This window comes from Solea senegalensis, unplaced genomic scaffold (genome assembly GCF_019176455.1).
Source record: "Solea senegalensis isolate Sse05_10M unplaced genomic scaffold, IFAPA_SoseM_1 scf7180000013153, whole genome shotgun sequence".
Lineage (NCBI taxonomy): Eukaryota > Metazoa > Chordata > Actinopteri > Pleuronectiformes > Soleidae > Solea > Solea senegalensis.
This window is the reverse complement of record NW_025320765.1, coordinates 2,490-27,336: the sequence shown is the minus strand read 5'-3', so window position 1 is coordinate 27,336 and position 24,847 is coordinate 2,490. Positions and strand designations below refer to the sequence as shown.

The 24,847-nt window shown below is 40.0% G+C and overlaps 2 protein-coding genes across 4 annotated transcripts in view; one reads left to right on the top strand and one right to left on the bottom strand.

Moving 5' to 3' along the window:
* The window catches only part of LOC122760175 (calpain-5-like), a 51,271-nt gene extending 27,221 nt beyond the window's left edge, over positions 1-24,050 (top strand). Inside the window, exons 4-13 of one of the 3 annotated variants that reach the window (XM_044015262.1) lie at positions 4,129-4,337; positions 4,421-4,613; positions 5,157-5,350; positions 7,895-7,972; positions 8,623-8,818; positions 8,901-9,023; positions 9,097-9,314; positions 10,198-10,319; positions 11,176-11,312; positions 24,020-24,050. In XM_044015262.1, coding sequence (XP_043871197.1) covers positions 4,129-4,337; positions 4,421-4,613; positions 5,157-5,350; positions 7,895-7,972; positions 8,623-8,818; positions 8,901-9,023; positions 9,097-9,314; positions 10,198-10,319; positions 11,176-11,312; positions 24,020-24,037 — 1,488 coding nt within the window. In that variant the 3' untranslated portion in view covers positions 24,038-24,050. Of the gene's footprint in view, positions 1-4,128; positions 4,338-4,420; positions 4,614-5,156; positions 5,351-7,894; positions 7,973-8,622; positions 8,819-8,900; positions 9,024-9,096; positions 9,315-10,197; positions 10,320-11,175; positions 11,313-13,423; positions 14,156-24,019 lie in introns of those variants that run through there. The other 2 variants (XM_044015261.1, XM_044015260.1) reach the window with 2 other exon arrangements.
* Positions 191-1,331, bottom strand: LOC122760176 (olfactory marker protein-like). The gene has a single exon (XM_044015263.1). The coding sequence runs from the start codon at positions 1,174-1,176 to the stop codon at positions 694-696; it is 483 nt and encodes a 160-aa protein (XP_043871198.1). The 5' UTR covers positions 1,177-1,331; the 3' UTR covers positions 191-693.
* Positions 24,051-24,847: the final 797 nt, after the last annotated feature.

Sequence of the window (24,847 nt, the reverse complement as noted above, 5' to 3'; positions counted from 1 at the left end):
AGTGGCGATTAGGTGCCTTGCTCATCCTTTCACCTAACAGGGATTCAATCCAGCAACCCTCCTTTTACAAGCCCAATTCCCTTCCGCTCAGCCACCTGCCCTACACAGCAGCCAATTAGACCTTAAATCAGCAGCTCCTTGTGTTGAATAAATTTTTGAATATATAAAAAAAACTATTTTGAATCAGAAATTGTTTTGAAAATGTTTAATCAAATTGTGACCCAAGGAATCAGAAATCAAATTGAATTGTGACATTGTGAAAGATTTACACCTCTAGTAAAAGTGCACACATTTTCAGTTATACAAATATAAAAAACTAATTCCAAAACCTTCCAAAAAACTTAACATAAACATCATGAATCAAAAGTGATAACAGCTTGCTGTGTTAGATTTATTAGAACTTTACTGAAATATGCTCAATTTCACAGAATAGAAAAGTACAAATGATTCAAATTCAAATTCAGAACAAAAGACTTCTCTTGCAAAATGAGTAAGAAAAACAGCCTATTCTTGTTCTTTAGCTCTTGCAGGAGTTCAGATGTTGCACTGAAAGGTTTTCTTTTCTGATACAGTCTTTTGTTGGGAGCCATGTACACAAAAAAATCTACTTTACATCTTCAACTAAAAGTTTACCAGCACAGCAAGCGCAGAAGAAGAGTCTGTGGCGAGTGTTTGACCAAGGTTTTCTGATCCTCAGCTGTCCACTGTGAAGGTGATGGAGCAGTCAACGGTCTCGGGGCTGCAGCCTTCGGCAAACGCAAACAGGAAGTACATCACTTTCCTTACCTTAGCCAGTTCAGCGACCCTCTCGCCAAACTCGTGCGCGTCAGCCTCGTAGCACTGGATGGGCGCGTCGCTGGTGTCGTCTTTTGACTTCCAGAAAACCCCGGCGGGCTCCAGCAGCTGACGCGTCATCAGGTGAGTGAGGTCCGGCGTCCAGAGCTGTGAGGTGGCGGTGATGGTGATGCGTCCGGGCTGCGGCAGCTGCACCGTCCACTGTGAAAATCGGAGGGACTGTTTGGAGAAGTCCAGTCGGTACACGGCCTCGTTGGGACGCAGCAGGTGCTCACCGTCCTGCCTCTTCTGTCCACGCTGCTGCAGAGACTGAACCCGCAGGCGCATGACCTCCGTCAGCTGAGTGTCTGGACGGAACGACAGCTCCAGCACTGTGGACATGTTTGGATTCAGCGGCCTGAGAGCTTGATATCAAACGAGGGGGTGGATTAAGTCGACAGCCAAGTTGAAACCAAGCGTCTTCACACTCGCGTAGTCCAGTAACTCCTACTATCTGCTCTTGCCTGCAGGCTGGCACGGTCTGCATGTGAGCACGTCTGTGTAACATTGATAGAAGAGGGTGGAGGCAGGGTACAGATGAGCTGGGGTGCTAGGCAACCAGGACTAATGACATTTGCAACCACAGAACAAGCATTTCCTTCAGGGAACCGTGCCGGATTCTGTTTGTCACACATTTGTTTGTCGCTCTTGTTTCCTTGGCTTCAAAAGAAACGCTGTACCACCAAAATCCAAGAGGCTTGTGTGAGTGATGTGAATATCAAAGTGGTTATGCCAGTGTAAAGGCATATTTATACTCGTCAAGTGACAGAAAAGTCTTATGTTGTGCCTGCAGAGTTTCCCTGTGTCACTAACACCTTCATATTCTGTCGTGTCATGTCACTGGACGTTTGGTCTTCTATTTCAGGACCAAAAATTCCTGCTCCCTGTTGCTCTTCTGATTGCCAGAGATTTCTTCTTGTTTAAAGGAAGTCTTTTTTTCTCTCTTTATTGACGCGAAGTGCTTGCTCATTGTGTGAACTGTTTACTTTGTAAAGTGACTCAACGTAAAGATTTGGTTTAATTTGAAGGACATCATAATTTATAAGTGTTGTTTATATTTGAACAGATGTGTTTCAGTGTTGGTTCAAATTGTGTAGCTCTCTCTTAAGTTTCAGGAAAGTCTTAAAACGGCAAGATCCTTAAGGGTTATCATTTAAATGTAAGATTAAATGTAAATTAAGGATATGTGTGTACTGTTGCCATTTCAGTATTGGTTTGGTGGTATTATTATCGTTATTAGATTAATCCAATTGAGGTTAGGCTTGAGTCCATACCTGATTTTGAGAAACCTATGCACTAAAGACGATTCAAAGTCTCTCCCTCTGCTCCGTTTAATCAACAACTTCATCAAATCCATTATTCAAACAATGAAGTAGTTGTAAACAAACAAACGGAGATATTGAGCAGGATGATGAAACATAAAGTGGCATCAGACAGAGCCAGTTGAGGCCGTGTGGTTACACACAGACGACTGAAATGTGGGTTTGGTGGAATGTGGGTTGTAGTTTGGGGAAATCCTCTTTATTGTCCTGGGTTTTACAGTGCAGTATTCAGTAGACAGCAAGTGAAGCTAAGGAGGCTCCTGCTCGTGTTTCTGGACAGTTCTCAGGTCACTTACCTTCCAGGTCTTTATTGCTGCCTTGCGACACTGGTTCCAGATGACAGCTCAGATAGTCAGAGTCGGAGACAGTGCAGAGTCAGAGGGAGTAAGTAGCAGCAGCAGCAGTAGCAGCAGCAAGACAGGTTCCTTCCCAAAGGATTTCAGAATGACTGTGATGTTTCTGTGGTGCAGTGCTTTGTTTATTTCTCTCTGTGTTATTGTCGCTCTGCCTTTTTAAAGAAGCTGTGGCTGCTTCAGAGTCGGTTCACTGGAGAGACAAGATTCTCTCCATCAGTGATGGTGTGTGTCAGTATCACCACCTGCTGGGAGGTTTGACAGGAACCCCCTGTGACGTTAGCGCACTCTGACATCTCCCAAGGACGCCTGCTGGGATGGTGTCAGTCAGTTCATATGTGGTGTCGCTCGCTGCGTCATTTACAGTTTTCCTGTGTGCCGTAGATGTTGCATGGATGCCCTTTCTCAGGTCAGCTGGAGGTTGGATGCTCTGTTTATGACACTGAGTCACAGCGGACTCAAGGGACTGCAACATTCTCTTAATATTCAAAAAGCAATCACAACACTGTGGCTGTGAGGCTTATATTTTAGAACAAACTTGTCCTGACTCGCCAGATGCGATTATCAATATGTTGGCGCCAGATATTGATATTCAAAGTGTGCAGTGTGTAAAATTTTGCCAAATTGATTGGTGAAGCAGCGCAACTTCCCTTCCAAGTGTGATGGAGAATCTGTGTAACAATGGCAGAACATCGATACTGTTGCTTTGTGTTTGTTTAATTTCTTCATTAGCTAGGACTTTGTTGACAAGGTCGATTTTAGGGCTGCAGCGATTAATCAGTTTTTAATCGATGACTAAATGAATTGTCAACATTTTTGATTAAAAACAAGTTCTCTGATTTTTCAGCTTTTTAAATGTGAATATTTTCTGGTTTCTTTGCTCCATATAACAAAGAAATCATTAAAACCAGGGGTTAGAAACATTTTCGGGACATTTTGTGGACCAAACAATTATGTGATTAATTGGATAAATAATTGACGGATTAATTGTTTATGAAAATACTTAATACTTAATTGCAGCCCTAGTTGGTTTGGAAGGACGATGTGCAAAACCTTATTCCCCCACTGAAGTTTCCCAGCAACTGTGGGAACTGTACCGCAGGTGTCGTCTAATTTAGTCTTCCCAGCGCCACTGAGGCGAGATGTCCAGGCTAAAGGGGCGAAACGCCAGTGACCCTGAGAAAGCTACTGTGGATGCAGAAGCTCAGACCACCCTGCCACCAAGGAACCCATCAGGACAAGGCTCTTGCCACAGAGTTCCTTCTGTTTCACATTTGACTGCACATGAATTTGTATTTTTGTTACATATCCACTGTTCACAGTTCACAAAATGGAGGCTGTGTTCACAGGGGTGTTTGCTGGTCTACAGCAAATGCAGGCACATACTCAGCCGCTGCAGTCAAACAGTTATTACCTCTCACCCATGTCCTATTACAGCTGGATTTATGAGCACAAGGTCCAGGGTGATGCATTCGTCCCATATTCCTGAATCAGCGGACGAGAAGGGATATGGTGGCAGCCCACTGCAATTTGATATTATTTATGCTCTGTGGACTATCAGGTGTTTGTTTGGCTTACCCGGCCCCTGCTCTTCTTCCCCCTCCTCCATCTTATTCCAGGTCATTCCAGACTGGAAGGAGCAGGAGTGGGATACGGAGAAGCCAGACTCGTACGCAGGGATTTTCCACTTCCGCTTCTGGCGCTTTGGTGAGTGGGTGGATGTGGTGATTGACGACCGGTTACCAACGGTGGACAACCAGCTGGTGTACTGCCACTCCAACGACAGCAATGAGTTCTGGAGTGCCCTGGTGGAGAAGGCCTACGCCAAGTTAGTACTACTGCTGAAAAATTACGCACAAAAATTACGCACATTCACTGTAAATTTAATGAATCATCTCATACTTCCCGCAGGGTTTACGGCTGCTACGAGGCTCTGGACGGAGGGAACACGGCCGACGCACTGGTCGACTTCACTGGCGGTGTCTCGGAGCCTGTGGACCTGCTGGAGGGTCAGATGGCCACGGATGAAGCCGCCCGCAACCAACTTTTTGAACGAGTTCTCAAAGTACACAACAGAGATGGACTCATCAGCTGCTCCATCAGGGTAAACGGAGAGCAGCACAGATTTACCTACTCCACAACTCACGCCAGACTTCTGTAATCTGTCATGAAATTTTTAGAAACAACTCTTTCAAACATGATAAACTAACAAAATAACCTATGTAGGCAGGAATATAGAAATGACAGCTACTTTTCTTTAGATTAACAACAAAATTATAACCGTTTAAAGTTCAAACAGTCAAAATCAAAGCTTTGGCTCCACCAGCCTGTTTCTTTTCAAAGCCAGTATTTATTTTTATACTTTCATTGAAGACACTGGACATAGTAAAAGTGAAATGTCAGCACAGCTTCCGGTGAACAGTTTTTCCAGCCAACAAATGTCCTTGTATTTGTTGCTTCTCAAGCCCTTTTTTAAAGTCTGCTCACAAACACAAAAGCACAACTGCAGCCCAGCTCGCTGTCTCTTTAGCTGCTTTCCCTGTAGTAATTTCCCAGACAACATTGCCAACCTTCTCCTAATTTACATAATTTTGGTGACCCACAGTGACCTGTCTGCTTTTAACCACCAGATTTCGCTGTTTTCCAGGCGACGACAATAGAGGACATGGAGGCTCGGCTGGACTGTGGCCTGGTGAAAGGCCACGCTTATGCCGTAACGGACGTACGGAAAGTGAGGCTAGGTCACGGACTGCTGGCCTTTTTCAAATCAGAGAAGCTGCACATGATCCGCATGCGGAACCCGTGGGGAGAGAAGGAGTGGAGCGGCCCCTGGAGCGACAGGTAATTACAACCCCCGACACCTACACAAAACCTCAATGAGCCATCGTACAGTCATCTGTGTGATGTTTCCAGAGTAACAGAAATAATGTTTTCTTGTATGTATAATTTTAGAAATCAGGACAACCAATAACCGATAATTGATGCCATTTATAATCGCTAACGTTTATATGTCGATAATGTTTCGCATGTTTAATGATAACAAATAATACAAAATTATTAACTTCAGTAACCAACAACACTAATGGTCTGTCTCCCTACATTTATCTCTATTATATACGGCATTTTCAATAAAAACCTTGGTATAATCTGTACATAAATGAAATTGGTCTTCAAAAGAATAAAAACAAAAAAAGGAAAATACTTAAGGATGAAATTGGCCGGTGGCTGTTTGGGCTCTAGTAAGACCTGTACCAACATCCCAAATAGTTCAGGTATACAGGTATTTAGTTTTTAAATACAAAGCACATGTTGATTCATTGTCTTATTTTATTTATTTCACACATATTAATACAAGAAAAATGGCTTTAAAATCAAGTGTATCAATGTATAAGTGAGATTAAGGTTGAAAGATATAGGTGCTTTTATGAAAACCACACCCAGGACAGTTTACATAATAGACTCTAAAATAACAAAAGATAGTTCAATTGTTGAAAAAATACATTATACAGTGGATTCATTGGTGAGTGAAATGATATCGAAACACAGGATTATACATGCTCTGATTGAAAAGTATGCATTGTTTCCTATGGTGGTGATCAATATCGTACAGAATCAAAATTTTGTTTCCTTTTCTTTGCGGTTTAAGAGACCAAGAAATCATGTTTTGCTTCTCCAAGATCACTTCACCATATTTGATGGAATTCTGTTTTTTTGAGATGTTTTAAATAACAGAAAAATGAAGATTTATGATCTGTTAAGTTTAATAATTATGGGTGTGAATTACTGCCCCCTCAGAATTAGTTTCTGATGAGTCTGCCCATGATAAATCAGCAAACATGGAACATGGAACATGAAACGACTGCAAAAGGAAAAACCCACCAGTCCATGTATCATACCCATGGTGACAGGAAAGCTGCACAATAGGAAACGCCTGGTTGACAATGAAAAATGGAGATGCAATCAAGCTAATGAGCCACAAGGCGAACAAGAATAAGTGAATTCAGCCCAGTAGGAGTTTTGTTTGTTTGTCGAGAACGATGTGAAACGGTGCAGTCACTGAAATTTCTGTGAAGAGGCTGAAATTTAACCAACTACCTCTTCAATTTAAATGCCCATGGGAGCCAAAAAGATTGGTTTGCACAAGGGACCAAAGTCAAGAAGCTTTTTTTCCCCCCCAGAAACAAGCTTTTCATTCCGTTTTTCCCTTTTTTACTTCCATGCACTTGTTAGTGAGAAGAAAGGAATCGGAGATTAAGTTGCTCCCCGAGCGTCTCTCCATGTCTGTGAACTGTTTGCTGCCAGACTCAGTCAAACAAACAGGGAGGTGGTAAAGTCGGATCATAACGCCGTCTGAATTATTAATCGGCCCCAAAGACAGAAAGATGTTATTAAGGCAACGTGAGTCATCTCTCCTCTCGTTCAATCACTGACTCGCACTCGCTGAATAATTTATTTATGGTTTGATTAAACCTGTTACAGTAAATGGAGTCTGACAGACTGTTGAGATGACGACGTTTATCAGTGAGACATAAACACAAAGACGTAAACACGGAGCTAATGCCTCCAGTACATTATCTTCCTGTTTCCCCCGGAGCAGTGAATACAGGACTGACCTGGATGTTAAGGTTTGATTCACAGTAACAACATCACACTGCTCATGAGGGTCAGATACTTGATTCATATGTCAAAATATTATTATGAATGCCAGTCAAATTCTGGAAACAAAATCACAGGAGCCTCTTCTAACGGTGCATCATGAGTTGTTTGTATGAAATACAAAATACTGAGAGTAAAAATGCAAAATACTAAGAGTTAACAGAAGAACTATTAGCGCCTGTGTCTGTGCACACTGCCTTCTTAAATTCATTGACCAGAATATATCAAGCAAACAACAATGGAGAAGTTTTAGGTTTGTTTTTCAATTATGGTTTTATCGATTTTGTCTTTTTGCTTCAAGAAAACAAATAAAAAAATGTTCAACATTTTCTGCATTTTATTGACCAAACAGCTAATTGGCAGATTCATTGATTATAAATATATTTATTAGTCGCAGCCCTAATCATAATAATAATAATAACTATATATCAGACTTTTATAGCGCTTTTCAGTCACCCAAAGACACCTTTACAAGATAACAACAAAAAAAAGATGGTCAGTAATAAAATAAATTAACTAATGAATGTTAAAACTATGGAACTGCCAGTTTGAACACATGGGTCATGAATTGTGTTTTTAAGTCTGTTGTGAAAATGTTGTGAAAATCCAAACCCATATTCAAAACAGTATTAGAATTAGATTAGATGAGAAGAGAAAAGAGTGAAGCTTTTGTATTAAAGTTTGCTAAAGTAAATACATTGTTTGCTCTCTTGTGTTTGTTCTCGACAGTTCGGAGGAGTGGAACAAGGTGAGCAAGAGCGAGAGAGAGAAGCTGGGCGTCACCGTGCAGGACGACGGCGAGTTCTGGTGAGAACAGTTATATCTGCGGAAAAGCAGGAAAGAAAATCCTGCAGAAAGAGTCTGTGAGTCATTTAAAAATAATTGTTTTGATTGTTCCTCTCTGTCCTGAGCTCAGTCAGACACCCTCCTTTCACTCAGAGGTGATCGCTGCAGCTTTTAAAGACTTGACACTGGTTTTATTTTTCGTATATTCTGTATATGTTCTTTTAGACAATCAAAGCTGCTTTATACTGCAGTTTTGCCATTCACCCATTCACTCACACTTTCATACAGCACATCTATGTGCATTTTCAAGCAAATTAAAAATGTAAGCTAATTTTCCATCACTCATCTTTCATACCCATTCACATACTGTCGGCACAGCCGTCAGGAGCAACGTGGGATTAAGTGTCCTCCATTCAAAGATTATTAAAGTCAAAATGAAAATGCTGAATGTTTTTTTTTAACAGTGCCAAAAACAACATCACCAAATTGGTTAAATCTCATTCAGTAACGATGGCAGAGTTCTCTGTCTCACTTTTACGTGTTGCCCTTTTTCTTTATTCCTGGTTTCATTTCCTCTATTTTTTAACACCTGTTGAAGCTCTTCTTTCAAGCTTCTGCCTCTCCACTCTCTCCGCTCCTTTCTCTCCTCTTCTTTTCCTGCCCTCCTGCAGGATGACGTTTGACGACTTCTGCCAGTACTTCACCGACCTCATCCTGTGTCGCCTCATTAACACTTCCTACCTGAGCATCCACAAAACCTGGGAGGAGGAGGTGATGAGGGGATCCTGGGTCCACCGGCAGGATCCTCTCCGCAACCGGTCGGGCGGTTGCATCAATCACAAAGCTACCTTCCTGCAGAACCCTCAGGTTGGTCCTGGCACTGATGTGTGTGTTATTTGCTACAGATAAGACAGAGCTTCATATGATTGTTCCTTTTTATTCTTTGCAGTACGTGTTTGATGTGAAGAAGGTGGAGGACGAGGTGCTGATCTGCTTGCAGCAAAAAGAAAAGAGAGCCACACCCAAAGAGGGCAAAGGGGAAAACCTGGCTATAGGCTTTGATATTCACCGGGTAGAAATGCTCAAATGAGACACTAATGTATGCACAAATTAGAAAAAATCATTGTTACATGAAATCTTTTCAGTGGCATTTTCTCATCTTGCAGGTGGAGCTAAATCGGAAGTACCGTATGCACTCAGCCCAGCAGAAAGTAGCGGGCTCCATCTACATCAACTCGCGCTGCGTCTTCCTCAGGAAGGAGCTGAAGGAGGGCCGCTACGTCATCATCCCCACAACCTTTGACCCGGCGCAGCAGGGCGACTTCCTGCTGCGTGTTTTTACTGATGTGCCTTCAGACTGCAAGTAAATCCGTAATCTCTATCCAGAGATAGAGCAGAGCGTCATTTAACTCCTGTGGTAACTGTTACTCTTAGTCACATGAGAGTGAACTCTCGTTCCACTGCTCATCTGTGATTTCTCCTCCACTGGACTTGGGTGGCGCTAAAAGCTTAGCTAACCACTGAGTCCACAGGCTTGTATGTTCCCTTGGCATCTACGATGTGGAACCATAAATGCTTCCACACAGTGTTTTTCAGATGCTTAATGTCAGATTTAGTTTCCTTGTGTCCTGGGAATTAAAACTGGATCCTACAGCCAAGCTGCTCTCACAGCGCCCTCTGCTAGATAATGTGGTAGCTACTTAATCCTGACATCTTAATCAACGATTTTTAAGGTTCCACTTTACATTTTACTCACCAAGTTCAAACAAACGTTTGAATTGCCCTTGTCCTCACCGTGACACGTGTCTCTTTTCCTATGTTTTCTGTCATTTCTATGGACCAAGCGATTTCAATTACGATCGCTCAACAGGTTAATCATCGATGATTAGATTAATCGTTCGTTGCAGCCCTTGTTTCAACGTCTATATCTGTTGAATATGCCACAAACACAACACATTCTGCACCTGTTTCAGTAAAATCCAGTAAAATCACTCTGGTGTCTCGGTTATGTTTTTTCCAACAAGGCTTTTATTGTGAAATATAGGACCAATGTAGGACCAATGAAAGTGCTGGCATTTTCTACTTATGTCAGAGCATAGCAGCAGCTTCACAGCAAGTTGAGACACAGTAGATCAATGTTCAGCAGATCAAACACACAAAGAAAATCTGAGCCATTGATGTTTATGAAAAAAAAACTAAAAAAACCTGTTCCCTTACATCTATGTCATGTTTTGTGTCTTTCCCAGAGAGCTGACTCTAGACGAGCCTCCTCAGACATGTTGGACAGGGATGTGTGGCTACCCTCAGCTGGTCACTCAGGTCCATGTACTGAACGCTGAGGGTCTGCAGGGACAGGACTCCAACGGAGGTACGATCAGTGACACGTACACACATGTTGTTGTCGAAAACTCCAGCAAACACACGCGGAGCTTCACTGTCTCTACCGCCAAATGAATTCTGAGCAAAGCACAAGGTCCCACAACGCCATCTTCTGTAACTGAATGCAGCGTTGTTTATTGCAGCTGTTTTGCTTTTGTCATGCTCATGTTAAAACCCACTTTTTTGTGAATTTTAAAATTGATTTTCCGTATATTTTGAAATAATACTAGATCAATCTGTTGAAAATGTGCTCTTCCAGCAAATAATAATTCCATCTCCTGGGCTGAATCATCACGCTGACCGAGTCCAGTCAGACATTTAAAGATTCCTTAAGTGAACGATCCACAGTGTAAGACGATATAATGTGATGTTTTTATGTGAAATCTTGACCATGATCTGATGTAACGCTGATATAACGAGTTCTTGGGTCAATAACATGATACATGTATATGTTTTCCCCTGCGTCTAAATGGAGAGGGCACTTTGTCTCTTCTCTCGTCAAACTAACAGTTTCTTTTCAGCATACTCATGCTGCAGCAGATGTAGATATAAATTGTCTTCATAAAAAAACAGTTGGTGAAGGCACAAGCATAGAAGTCTAGGAGGTATCAGCCTTTTGTCCCTGCATGTCACATTTTAAAGCCAATACCAGCCATTTGTGATATTGTGCTGATAATGGAGTGGAGTGGAGCAAAAAGTACTATTTTTAATAATTAAATTGGTGGAAAAACAGTTGTGTAAAGTAATAAAAAATGCATGAACCAACCAAATACACATATACTACCTAGTGTCCCATTGCAGCACTGGGTTTTGACGTGTTTTTGTTATTGTTTTTTTCCCTGCAGCTGTCAATCCCTACGTGATCATCACCTGTGAAGGAGAGAGGGTTCGTTCGCCAGTTCATAAGGACATGCGGTGCCCAAACTTCGACATCAAAGGCCTGTTTTATCGCAAGAAACCCAAAGAGGGCATCCACATCGAGGTGAGCTTGTCACTCTGCGGACGGCGTACGACTGAACATGAAACAAGTGAAACACACGACGCTCTGTTGACTGTGACCTGTGTTTGGTCTCAGGCATCAGATAAATACCCGACCAGTCATTAACAAGTTTACAAGCGATAATTATACATAATTACACAAGCGTGTTTCTCTTTGCTGTCGCTGCTGTGTGAACAAACCAGCAATTGCTGCTAAAAGGTGAATAACATAAACAGTGACGCATTTTAGCTGATCAAATATCTCGTGTCACAACAACAGGCTGTTGCCATTTTTCTGATTAACTGAAGAGTTCACTTGTCCACACATCATCCTCTTTTGCTGCAAAAGCTGGGAATACAATAGAAAACAAAGAACCTTAAGTTTCTTTTATATTAGCATTCCCAGGCCATGAAAACACTTAGTTTAGACAATAATGTTCAAGTTTAAATGAATGTCTCCACACCATTCTCATTAACAAGATATCTGAACAAATCCTGCATTCAGGGTATTTACCCTTTAAATTTGTAAGCCGTAGATTTAAAGTACAGGATCTAACTCTCATCCCCGTATTCACTATATCATTTTCATTAAATTGAGCTGAAGCCAAATATCATCCCTTTGTTGTGTGTGTGTGGGGGGGCTTCTCTTTCCCTTGACATCCATAACTAATCAATTACAGGCTCAATATCAGGCAATATTTGTAAGCCAGCGCACTTGTTAGTGAATTATTATAGCTCATGTAATATTGAATTTATTCAATCAGACGTGTGAAATTGTATAATTTGTGTCGTGGTGAGTGAAAGCAGATGTCTTCATGCTGTGGAGGTTGTCAAGGCCCCCGGAGCAGAGATGCGCTGAAATAAATTTTCATTTCTTTTGCTCCCCTGATATTTAAACACACGCTCTGTAATCAGAATATTAAACCTGTGAAGGCAAATATCAAAGTCACTATGTCAAACTAACTGTAACTTTTAAAAGAAAACAACACATAAACAAATGCCTGTTTCATTAAAAATCATCGTCAAATGAGTCCACACAATGCTGACCAAGCCTAAGCTTTGTACCACTCATTGATACATTGATATGTTATTTTTATATGACGCGACTGAGAACAGATGAAGGATGCAGCAAATAAATACTGTTATAGTATTTGTAAACACAGCATCATTTCAAGTAATATTTTACACAGGAAACCTCCTAAAAATCACCTTGGCCTGTATGAAATACACCAAAATACTTGTAAATACACCAAAATACTTGTAAATTTAAAATGTCAACCCTAGGGTGTTATTGAAGGCTAAAACATAGTGTTTTATTTTCAGGTCAATAAAGGTCCCTTGCCCTTCTGTGGTAAAACAAAAAATACATATCAGAATATATAAGAAAAACACATTATCTGATTGATCTGATCCAATTTCCTTTCATCCATATTTCAGTCTCTGAAATACATACATTACAATAGATGCAGGACAAGACCGAGCTGCATGACCATACTTTTTGCCTTTGGGAACTTAAGTTTTGAGCGTCGCAGGCCTCCATCGAATTTCACAATGACGCTTTCTGTGACGTAGCTGGATCTCTGCTGATTAGCTGTTCCTAAGATCTTGCGGTAACACGGGGTAACGTGTTTTTCTGATGTCTGCGGAAGTTACCAAATATAGTTATTTGTCCGGTTAATGGTGGCATTTCAACATTTTTACACTGGGTTTTCCAGAAATCCTCTTTTACGTCTCCTCTCAAGTGTAGATAAAAAACTAAATGATACAAACCATTTGTGGATTTTCCTAAACTCATTCTCGTCATCAGTTGAGCAGCTTTGATGCTTGAATAAACATAGCTGTTTGAGTACATGTGAATTTTTATCTGTGCAAAGAGCATTTCTGCTGTTCTATTTTCTTGACATAGAATACAGACTCATCACAAGTTCTTTTCGAGCAGCACCGATAAAACAACTCTGTGTAAAACAACATGTCGGTTGAATCCAAACTCCTATCACTCCTGTCCTCTACAAATATTCTCCACTGCTTATTCCCTATTGTCTTTTCTTTCCTCTCTTTTCCTGCTTTCCCCTTTGCTTCCCGGATCCCTGCCTTGCTCACATGAGCGACCAACAGATCTACAACAGGAACATGATCGTGGACACCTTCCTGGGTCAGGTGATCCTGTTCAGCGACCCCAACGAGCGGCAGGAGCAGCACACGCTTCACCTCCGCGACAAGGGCAACCGCCAGGACAACGACCTCCCGGGCACGCTCACTGTGCGCCTCATCACCTCCACCACGCTCACCAACATCTGATGACTTTGTGTATGCCGTTGTAATGATCAACGCTCAAAAGTTCAATCATCCTCCAAACATCGCAGGAGCTCACTGTGCCGCTCGCTCTCTCTTTGTTTCTCTCATCATTTCCCCCTGTTTTCCTCTGCATCGGTGTTTGAATTCTACTCTCTTTCAAGTGTATTTGAAGGACTACACCTTTATTTCCTCACTGAGGTCCTGACTGAACAATACCTACCAAAATCGGCCTTCATTTAGTGTTTCTTCACAACATGATATTTGTTCTTAAATCATGTCTGAGCTTCAGTCGAGTTGATTTTTAAAGGTGCAAAATGCAAAACTTTGAGTGCCAACGTGTCAGACCAAAGCTTGCGTGATCGTGTGCCCTCACGTACATCATTTACATCAAGGTAATTATGAGTCCAGGATGAGAAGGCAGCAGAACTGAAGGTTTGTTGTCACCAGGATATTTTGAAGTACTTTCTTCTTGGGATCAAAATCGCTTTTTCATGTCTGATTCCAATTTCACAGCCTTGAGTATGTATCTTGAGTTGTCTTTTATCTGAAAATACTCGTAGGTCCACGTGGTCACTGATCACTTACATTCTGATGACATGATGTGGGTGGTTCATGTCTGTCTTTACAGCCTGTGATTAGTGAACCGTCTACATGATTTTTATGGATTTTGGATAATAATTGGATTTTACTTTTTTCCAGCTGTATTTCACCGAGACTGAATCTCATATTGCCTCGTTCCTGCTTTCTGCCACACTGCTTTTTTTTGGTGTTCATGTGATACTCATCAACAGCCACACAGCTGGTGTAGTGGTTAGCACTCTTGCCTTTGCAGCAAGAAGACCTGGTTTGGAACAAAGAACTGCATGGGGTTTTCATGTTCTCCCCAAGTGTGCAAAGTGTCCAAAGACATGCAGATTTGGGGATTAGGCAAATTGGACACTAAATTGACTGTAGATGGTTGTTGTCACTATGTGTCCCTGTGATGGACCAGGCCTTTTGCCCTATCAACTGGGATTGGCACCAGCGCCCCCCCACGGCCCTCATGTGGAGGATAAAAGTGGTAGAAGATGGATGTGTATATGTGTGTGAATATGACAGGTGTTGAAATTAACAACCATTTAAACATCTTTACATACAGGGGCTCTGTCAGCGAGATACGTAGCGTGACATTGTGCTGCTGCGACTACAACAATGTGACACAACAGACAACAGCAGCTCATTTCCTTCTGCTCAGTTTGTGGCTGTTTGTCTCAACAAGACGTCAAACTTTGTATGAGAATGGACAGCAGGCAACTGAAGAGCGTCACTCCCTCGCGACCGGTGTCCCGAGGGAGTGACGCTCTTCAGTTGGCTGATAGTCGTGGGTCTGGAACCCCAAGCAAAGGGTACTGAAAGATGAAATGATTGGGTTATGGATCGGTTATTTTGGTAATGCTCCTAATGGAAACACAAAAAATAGGAACTGTTCCACTTGGTGGAAACACGCCATTGTAGTATTTGACACCAGGACTCATAACTCGATTCAGATTCAAGCACAGAAATATATTTGTAAGTTGGTGATTTAGCCTCAGATTTTTCATTGATAGAATTGTTGTTTTGTTAGCTTTTTTTAAGATACCCTAATAATTTAATATAATATATTAATAGCGACTGTATATTAATACTGTAAAATATTTCACTTGGCACTGGAGCCCATTTTGGAACTGAAACAAAACTCGTCCGATGTGATACCAACATCATGTGAGGCAGAACGTTGCATTTTGCACCTTTAATCACTTTCACTTCATTTGCGACTTAACCGATAAGAAGAAACCCCCTTTTTTCCTTTCTTATTGTCATGATTGAACACACAGTGCACATACAACACATATGCAGACATGTCTGCACTCGCCATGCATGTGCCAATGTTTCCAAGGGCTATGCATTGCCTTAAGGCTGAGTATGTCTCTCTACGTGGAGGAGACGGGAGGTTATGTTAAATCCCCCCTTTATGTTTTTCCCATCAGCTTTCCTCAGTGACAGCACAGCCTCCATTTTATCGTCCAGTCCACATCTTAGATTCTACGTCTCTCCCTCTTCTATATCGACTCAAGCCTTTGATATGTGTGGACTTTCCTGCCTCCCGGACAACTCACTTCTTCTACAGTTTCCTCCTGTGCTTTGGAAAGCATGCAGTGCTGTCAACTTTTTTAACCCGTGGACTTTTTACAAATGAAAGCCAACGCGCCGCTCCCCCTCCTCCTCCCCCAGGAATCAGAGCTTGCCTGTCGTTTTGTGAACGTGCTCGTCTTCCATCGCTGGCACCATCTGAATCTCCCCTGAGACGCTTTCTGCCGGTTGCTATGGACGATCGCCAAACTGCATGCCTAAAAAGGAAAAAAAACAATAGAAACTTAACTTGCCTGTGCTGCACATCTTGTCGTCGTAGCTTAGCAGCCGGTGCTTCTTCGATTCCCAACCCATCACAAAGACTTACCGTGACATAATTCAAGTGCTTTATGGGACCAAAGATGAGCCAGGCCTTTTGTTCTCATAGTCCCGTTCAGACAGGAATGTCCTGGCATGGCATGGCATGGCATGGCATGGCCCAAGCCTAGCTACAAACCACCACCCCCTGTGCCACATCCTCTCTTAGCGGCAACACCACTGCCTGACGCTTCCTCTGACTTGAGTCTGTTGTCCACGTTGACGTCAGGACACAGCAGCTCCTGCTTCTGATGTCGGCACAGAACAGCGCCGAGTGTGAGTGTGAGTGTGCGTGTTTGTTTGTGAGAGAGTGTGTACATTGTTTTTAAATCCTGTTGGGGACCGTACAGTGAAGACACACCAGCCAATAGGGACATGTGACTGCTGATTTCTGGAGGTTAAGACCTGGTCTTTGGGTTCAGGTTACTATTAGATTTAGGTTCAGGTTGACTTCTCCCCATAGGGATAGCGGTGTACTTGTTTTTAAATCCTAATGGGTACCATAACATAAAAATGATCCAACGAATGGGGGACAAGGTAAAAATCAGTTATTTGGTTTCAGCTTACAATTAGATTTAGGTGCAGGTCAAGTTGTCCCCACAGGGACGGCGTAACAAACATGTGTGTGTGTGTGTTTGCGTGAATGTATATCTGTTAAATGCAGGAGAAAAAACGGATTTCTGGGAAAAGGTGTGAACTAAAAAGGAGAACAGCCCTTGAGGTGAAAACACACCTTGCACTTTACTTCATTTAAATGTGGTAAAAAGCCTCTTAATGGTGAAAGAACGGCGGGAGATCGGAGGAGACGTCCTGCCAAACAACCTGTGCCATTGCCTTCGTCCTGACTGCGTCTCCATTACAGGAAAACAGCATGGGACATGGGACAAACTGTATAATACTTTTCAAATGGATTACAAATGGCATATTCAACCAATACTGGTATTACCTTTCTGTGATGAACAACAGCATTTATTTTATCCAGTTTGACCTTTGAGCACCTTGTGTCCAACAGAGGCCCAAACTGAAAATCACATATTAATAATAATAATAACACACATATTTTTATTTTCTCTGAAAGTGCAATTTCATCGGGGGGGTTTTCAGTATGTCTCAGTGTTTTGTTTTTCTTCCCTGTCTCCGTGTTATTGAGAATTAAGAATCGTAGTTATTTTAATGTCATTTGAGACATTTTTGTTGAATGTAAGACAGTTAGTTTTTGTTTTTTTCAGCGCCTTTTCCGTTACTTGAACACCTTTATAGTTCACATCTCTGTAAATGTGTCTTGCATGGATTATTTTTTCCAGTATGTTCATGGCCTTGTTATTGTACTGTTCAATTGTTACTATACACACATATGAATACTATACACACATATGAATACATATATATGTATATATATGTATATATATATATATATATATATATATATATATGTATATATATATATATATATACATATATTTATATATTTATCCTTTTTATCTGAAAAATGAAGTGCTAGATTTGAGCAGTCAGCATGTCTACACTAATGCACCTCACGTCAGTCTGATCATATCAATAGTTATAGCCTACGTCTTGTCACACAGTGATATAATGATAACGCCTTTAGCATCTGTGAACCTTAGCGGCAGTTGTTGACTATTTAGGTGCTATTTATATTCTCTGTGCTCTGTGACGTCATTTATTTTGGTGTGAAAGGGACAGAAATTGAAGTGAAAAGCTATGTTAGAAAGTGAAGTGCCAAGTAGAGGTCGACCGATGTGGGATTTTTAGAAATCAGGGCAGCTGACCTTTTGGCCCATATATTTATCCAGTTTTCTTTATTTTTCAGAGATCTGATTAATATAACTGTTTCACGGTAAAATTTGCAGTGTTAAAGTAAGAGTTCATTAAACACCAGATCGGATTAGGACCAAGGATAAGTATGAAACTAAAGTTTTTAACTCTTTTTAGTATTACTGTAACACTTAAAGAATTAAATACACTCTGAAATGAAGTTTAAAATGAAATATTTTAACATTCAAGTAACATTCTACAGTGTATTTGGTCCTTGGTGGCACTAATGTTAAACCAACTATTTTGGTGTTACTTTAATGTTGTAAAATAGATTTTTAAAAACTTTAATAACAAGTTATTGTCAAACACTAATTGTCTGTCTTGCAATATATTTTGTTTTTGCACTTCAGTGCAGTTATATACAGTATTTCTTTTAATAAAAAAAATTATGTACAAACTACATATTAAATACATGAAATAGGATGAAAAAAGTAAAGTTTCAGTGAGAAACAATTTGTAATTTGTAAGAATCAGGCAATGCCGCTCATCAAAAAATGGCAAACATCGACCCGATTAATTGGTCTACCTCTAATGCCAAGTTGTGTAAAGCAAAGTTTTTATTAACCGACCAGAAAAGAAGGAAAACCATTTTCCCTTCCTTTCTCCTCTCCTCACTCAGTACCGCTGAAGTCGTAACTGCTCTCATGGAGCCCTCTATTGGTCAGCTATTTGTACAGAGCAGCTTTCAGGTGTGACTGTTGTGTAAACTCTAATCCCCCTCACAGGTCAGTACTGTTCATATTTACAAAATCTGCTTTCTATGGGGATAGGATTGACGGGCAAGAGATTATCGGTGGATGAAAATGAGAGCACACAGATTAGGGAGCAGCTTGTGTTTGTCATGGATGTCAGTCGTGTTTGACTCGCAGAGCTAAACATCTGCTTTGCCGCCAACACCCCCCCCCAAAAAAAAATTAATATTCAGTGATGCTTGAAAAGATGGTATTTCCATAACACCGAGAGAAACCTCCAACCATCTGGAGAAATTAATATGCTCTGTGCTTCTCAACAACCAAGGTAGTTAATTTATATTTTTGGGCACTTTGCCAGTATGACCAACTAGTTGATATTGCAAAAAATAAGTCCTTGCTCAGTTTTTCGTATTATTTCGTTTTTTAAAAATCTTAATATCTGTCTTTTTACAAGCAAGGAAACAAACAATTTCTGGTTTTCTGGGTAGAAAATTTTACACTTTGGTGACCACTTGAATATCTGGTTAAAAACAAAAAGATTTTTTATCTCTGAAAATCCAGGTGTTTCCTTTCAAACAACAGCACCACTTTTTGTTCCGACTTTAAAGAGACTTAATCAATCAACCATTTTTACTGAGTGGTTCACTTGTAAATACATCATTGTCGTGAAAGGATGATTCATAAAAACCTAAATAATCCCCTTTTTTTTTTCTTTTTGTGCCTCCAGCAGGCTAACATTTTAAGCTGTCTTAGCTAAAAACAGCTATTAGGTTTGTCACAGTTGTTCACGTTCTTCGTAAAATCAATCATAACTATTGTAATTATTATTATTTTTCCCAAACTTTGGCAGTAATGTCCTTTCCATTAGTCACAAAGAAATGTTAGCATATTAGCAGGCTAGGCTAACATTGCACTCATGGTAAACATAACACTTACACCTCACAGAGATACAGAAAATACATCAGGAGCTAACATTTTATTTGTCTGTTTATATTACTTTTTTATTTTTGTACACATTTCAAGTGCCATGTTTTTTAATTATTTGATTATAAAATATTTTCTTTAGTAACTTATCTTAACCCAAACATCGTAAGTTTTAAGCTGATGTCACTTTTTTATTTTTTGTGCTTCAGAATTACTGTCACTCACGATTAGGGCCGAACAACTCAAGCAAAAATGTCTAATTGCAATGGATATTGCAATTGTGATTTGTGACATAAAGTCAAAGTTCATTATTCATCATTGTGAAGAAGCATGATGACAGTTCACGTTAACTACTCCATATACTATTGCAGGGATGAGAAATTAAAGATTTAAATTGTTTCCAATGTACAAAAATTTATATTTGTGTTGCTGTGGAAACACTTAACAATATGTGTACGTTAATACGTTAACAGTATTAATGCTGTTATAAATATTTAACAGTTCTTTCACGTTTTAAGTCACCATTTATCAATGTTATTCAGTTGAATGAAGTTATTAATTCACAAGTTATTGTATTACTATTAATGCCAGTAATAACTATTAACCCACAACTAAAAAGTACTTTAAAGCTTTAGGTAACTGTGAATGCCTTTATTTAGTTCATATTGATTAAAGGTTTCTGTATCTGTTAAGATAAATATTTTTTTGTACCGTAAATGACCCTTTATTTATGTATACTGGCACTAAATAATCCTCACTTAACTCTGTTAATCATACTTTGCCTTTATTAATGCTCATTGTGACCCTTGTCTTAAAGTGTTAACCATCCATCCCTTAACTATGACTTCATAAATGTAGGGTATAAGTTTATCATTAAGCATTTGTTAACCATTATTATAGATTAACTATGGTTAATACGTGGTTAATTGTGCTCATGTAAGGCATATTTCACATACGTATGTATTTATGAAGTCTAAATTAAGAGTCATATCTCATTTAACTTGAATAACAGTATTAAACATTAGTTAAAATATTAATTAACAGTTAGTAAATGCTTATTACAGCGTTCACTAACGTTAATAAAGATATCCTTATTGCAAAGTGTTACCTGTTTCATTTGGAAAGGATTAATTGCTCATGATTCTGCTTGAAAAGTAACATGAAGAAGTGATGGTGTGTGAAGGTTGCAGTGAAACATTAAGGGTGTTGTTCCTCCTCCTCCTCAGCCTTCTACTAATGTGCTACAGCAGTGCCAAAAAAACCAAAACAACTAATGCATAAAGAAGAAGCTTAGAGGTTGGTGATGGAGTTGTAAAGATGTGTGCTATGTGTTGGACAAATGTAAGACCACTTTGTGGCACACTCTGTTGTTGTTTTTTGTCTTTAAATGTTCCCTGCATTTTAATTGTTGCACACCATGATCCTTTGTCAAAAGTGTTTTGTTAGGCGGAACTAACCAGAATAACTGGAGTGTGTGGAACTTTTCCTTGATTTTTCCCTCTGAATTTCCTCATTTCCTGTGGACTCATATTTCCTGCACAGCCTCGTCAAAGCTGGTTTCCACAACAATGAATGAACCCTTTTGGATAAAGCTGAACTGCTTTGTATGAATCCAGAATTGCCAGTGCATGTAGCAAAAACTGCTTCAGACCTTCTCGCACTGTTGGCGACTCACAGATTACAGTATATATTTTTTTTTGGGAGGGAGGTTCTCAGAGTGTCGTGTCACATAATCTGCTGTTGCTACTTTGATAAACATACTGCGCGAAGTAAGAGGCTTGTGTTGCACACTTGCATGCGTTTAAACAGTATCCGGTTTTATAACATTTTGTATTCAGTAACCTGCAGTATACAGTGTGTATATAAAAGTAGCAGCAATTTGGTTCATCAGTTGTTATTATCATTAGACAGTATATACCAGGCATTTAGCTCAAGAGGAAGATGTTCTTGCTCGATACCTCCAGTGAACATGAACGCCTTTTGTCCCATGATACCTGGGTAATTTCTTGAGCGCAGCTTCGGTTTATATTTCTTTTTCTAAACTAATTGTCCAAACATCATCGACATTTTGGGGGCAAATATTTGATACAGGGGTGCAGTATTCTACATTTTGGTAAATTTCCTCAGCCTTTTTCTTCCTTAAATTAAATTTAATTTCTGTGTCGTGCTGCACAGATGCACCCTTGGTAAATTAGTTTATACGTCACATCTTCAGGCTGTATTTTGTGTTGTTCAGTCAAAGTTAGGATTAATTTTATATTGCATTGTTTGTTTTTTTAAATAGGAGCGATAATTGTGCAGAAGTCACAAAATTTAATTGAATTTTATGTTATTATTATTCATTAATACGAAATTTTGAGTATTTTTTGCTCAGGTGTGTTTATATAGTGATAGTTATACAACTCTTAAATAAATGTCCTTTAAATTTCTTAAAATCCATTAAGTTATCTGTCCTTTGTTGCTTATCCAGGTCATGTTTAAGGAAACAAAAACACTTATCCAGGTTGTCCTCAGGTGTGTTATACTCTGTGAGACGAACAAAATATGTACATAATGTTTTTATGATAATTGGAAAACATTTCCTTTTAAACTACTACTATAAAATACTATACAGAGGTCGGCCATATATTGGTTCTTCGATGGCTGATGCTGATTTTTAGGATTCTTTATTTTAAAGAATGCAGACTCCCCCTTGTGGCAATTTGAAATAACTACATGTTGCTGAGTTGGATATTTTAAGTCGCTAATAATGTGTTCATACAGGACACAACGCAAAAATTGTCACCCAACAAGTTTACGAGTTTACACACAAAGTCAATGCATAGGTGCGAGTAGATGCAATTTTGATATAATGGTGAAACCCGCCAAGTTGCTCCACATGGATAGTGGATTCTTCTCCCATACACACAACAGAGAGGGCAACTGTGCTTCATCATGGTTGATGGTGAAAAGAAATGCCTGTTACTTTTGTCTTTTGGCCAAAATATGACGACCTCCAGAAAGGTTATCCTGTGGTAAAAATGTGCATCCTGTGTAATGCAAAAATAACAGCGATTATCCAAATGAGCGAAATTCACCATGACAGAATAATCTCGACTGTTGCTATCGCAATACGTGATAACATTGTGCATCGCCTCACCCTCAACACTGTTGTTTAAATCGCTAAGAAAAAGGACAACACCTGTCACGATAACTCTTCCCATCTCAGTGAAATTGCCGAGGTATCATGGGACGAGGTTATTAAGGTGGACTGAAAAGCGAAACTTTTTTTTAGAAATTAATTTCTCGTGATTATTTAAAAATGATTTCATTTATCATTTCTTGACATGATTACAGCTGAGCTGAGCTTGCCTGCCGACGTTCGTCCTGCTGCATGTGTCTAAATTGCAAGACAGAGGAGAGCAGAGGACAGAATCATGAAGAGACTGTTTTGAAATTGGCAGATTTTTCTGGTTTGTCCACTGGAGGAAGGAGCTTGCGATGCTTCTTGTATTTTTCTGCTGTCATTTATTTACTGGAGACTGGAAATACCTACTGCATGGTGACACTTCTAGAAGACGCTACTATCTTTATAACTTTTATCAGTATTTTATAACCTTGTTAATTTTATATATCCTCTCTACCTTTACGTTTCAGACTGGTATGTTTACTGATAGCTACGTATGAGAAAGCCGTGCTGTATTTTCTGTACTGTGAGCTCGTCCGTGTGCTACTTTCAGCGTGAGCTTAAACTTTTCTTTTTTTTGAGGCGTGTTTGTTGAATTTGGTTCTTGTTTACACTGTGGTTATTTTATAGCTACAATCTCAAACTATTCTTTTTTTTCTTTTGTATTTAATGTCAACTTGTGGCATGAATTTGAAATAAAACTGAAAAACTTACTCGGAGTTTGTTGTTTTTAGGGGTTGGAATCATATCGTACCTCACTATACAATGCATGATATATGGTCAACAATATTATTGGTATCGTGGACCATGTACCTCACGATACGTGATACATTGCTCAAAATATTATTGGTATCGTGGTCCATGTGCCTCACGATATGCAATACATTCCACGATATTATTAGTATTGTGGACCATATACCTCATGATACGCGATACATGGCCTACAATATTATTGGTATCGTGGACCATGTGCCTCACAATATGCGATACATGGTCCGCGATATTATTGGTATTGTGGACCTCACGATACAATACACGATACCAATAATATCGTGACCATGTGTCGTGTATTGCATTGGTCCTCATTTAACATTAGTTAACCAAATATGTTTAATATATGTCAACACAATTTTAAAAAACAGAAAATCGTTACCTGTTAGTCACTCGCGATAATTCATCAACGCTTGGAAAAGAAAATATAGTATATTATGTGTCCAGTCAGAGCAACATTTACTCAGTATTATTCTTTCAGCTTGTAGTTGGAGCGTCACACAGTAAGTTTCTGACCTTCCTCCTCACCCCTCAGCTGCTCTCTGTATCTGCCACCAACAGGCTCCGCCTCCCTGCTAATCAGGATCAGCAGCCATGAATGAGACGTAGCAAGAGTCTGGAGACTCCTGTTCCTGACCTGGACGTCAAACTGTAACCGAGGCTCAAGCCCTCAAGTCACATCCAGGAGGCTGCGACCACGAGAGGACGGGAAGCAAGTGGAGAGTGTGGGAGAGGATTTAGAGGAAAAGGGAAACAAAGTGACAAGAGGCTCGAGGAGTGAGGGATCCTTCATTGTTTAATTTCATCTGCATCAACTGTCCTGTCAACTCTCAGGCTCATACCACAAAGACTAAGGAAGTTAAGAAGAAGAAGAGGGAACCACCACAAAATGTTGAGAGGTAAGTGAAGCAGGTGAATGTGTGTCGATGCTGAGGCTTAACCTTCTCTCAGTCCACAGCTATGCTGCTGCTGCTGCTGCTGCTTTACTCTAAAGCCTCTTACTGCTCACTGTGTCCTGGCCCGACACTTAAAGGAGCCTTTATGTCCCCTGTCAGCTGAAGCATGTTTGTGTGTACTTGTATTTAGGTGTTTGGGATCTTTTTCTGACATAAACACTGTCTTTGTCAGGACCAGTAGTCTTTATGGAGACCAAAACCTGCTTAGAGCTAAAATTTGGTTTGTGGTTAGGTAAAGGTTAGGGATAAAGCTTTTTTCAGACTGTCCAAAATGAATGGAAGTCAATGCAGTGTCCTAAGCAGAACAGCTGCACAAACCTGTGTTTGTGTTTATTTTATCCTATATTTATATTTGTATTTTATTACTATTTTACAACTGTTTTCGTTTAACTTTAGAGAAATATGTTTTTGCTAAAACTTTATATCAGAAGTG

Bases quoted from the DNA above. Each gene is read 5' to 3' on its own strand.
- LOC122760176 (XM_044015263.1), bottom strand. From the start codon at position 1,176: ATGTCCACAGTGCTGGAGCTGTCGTTCCGTCCAGACACTCAGCTGACG.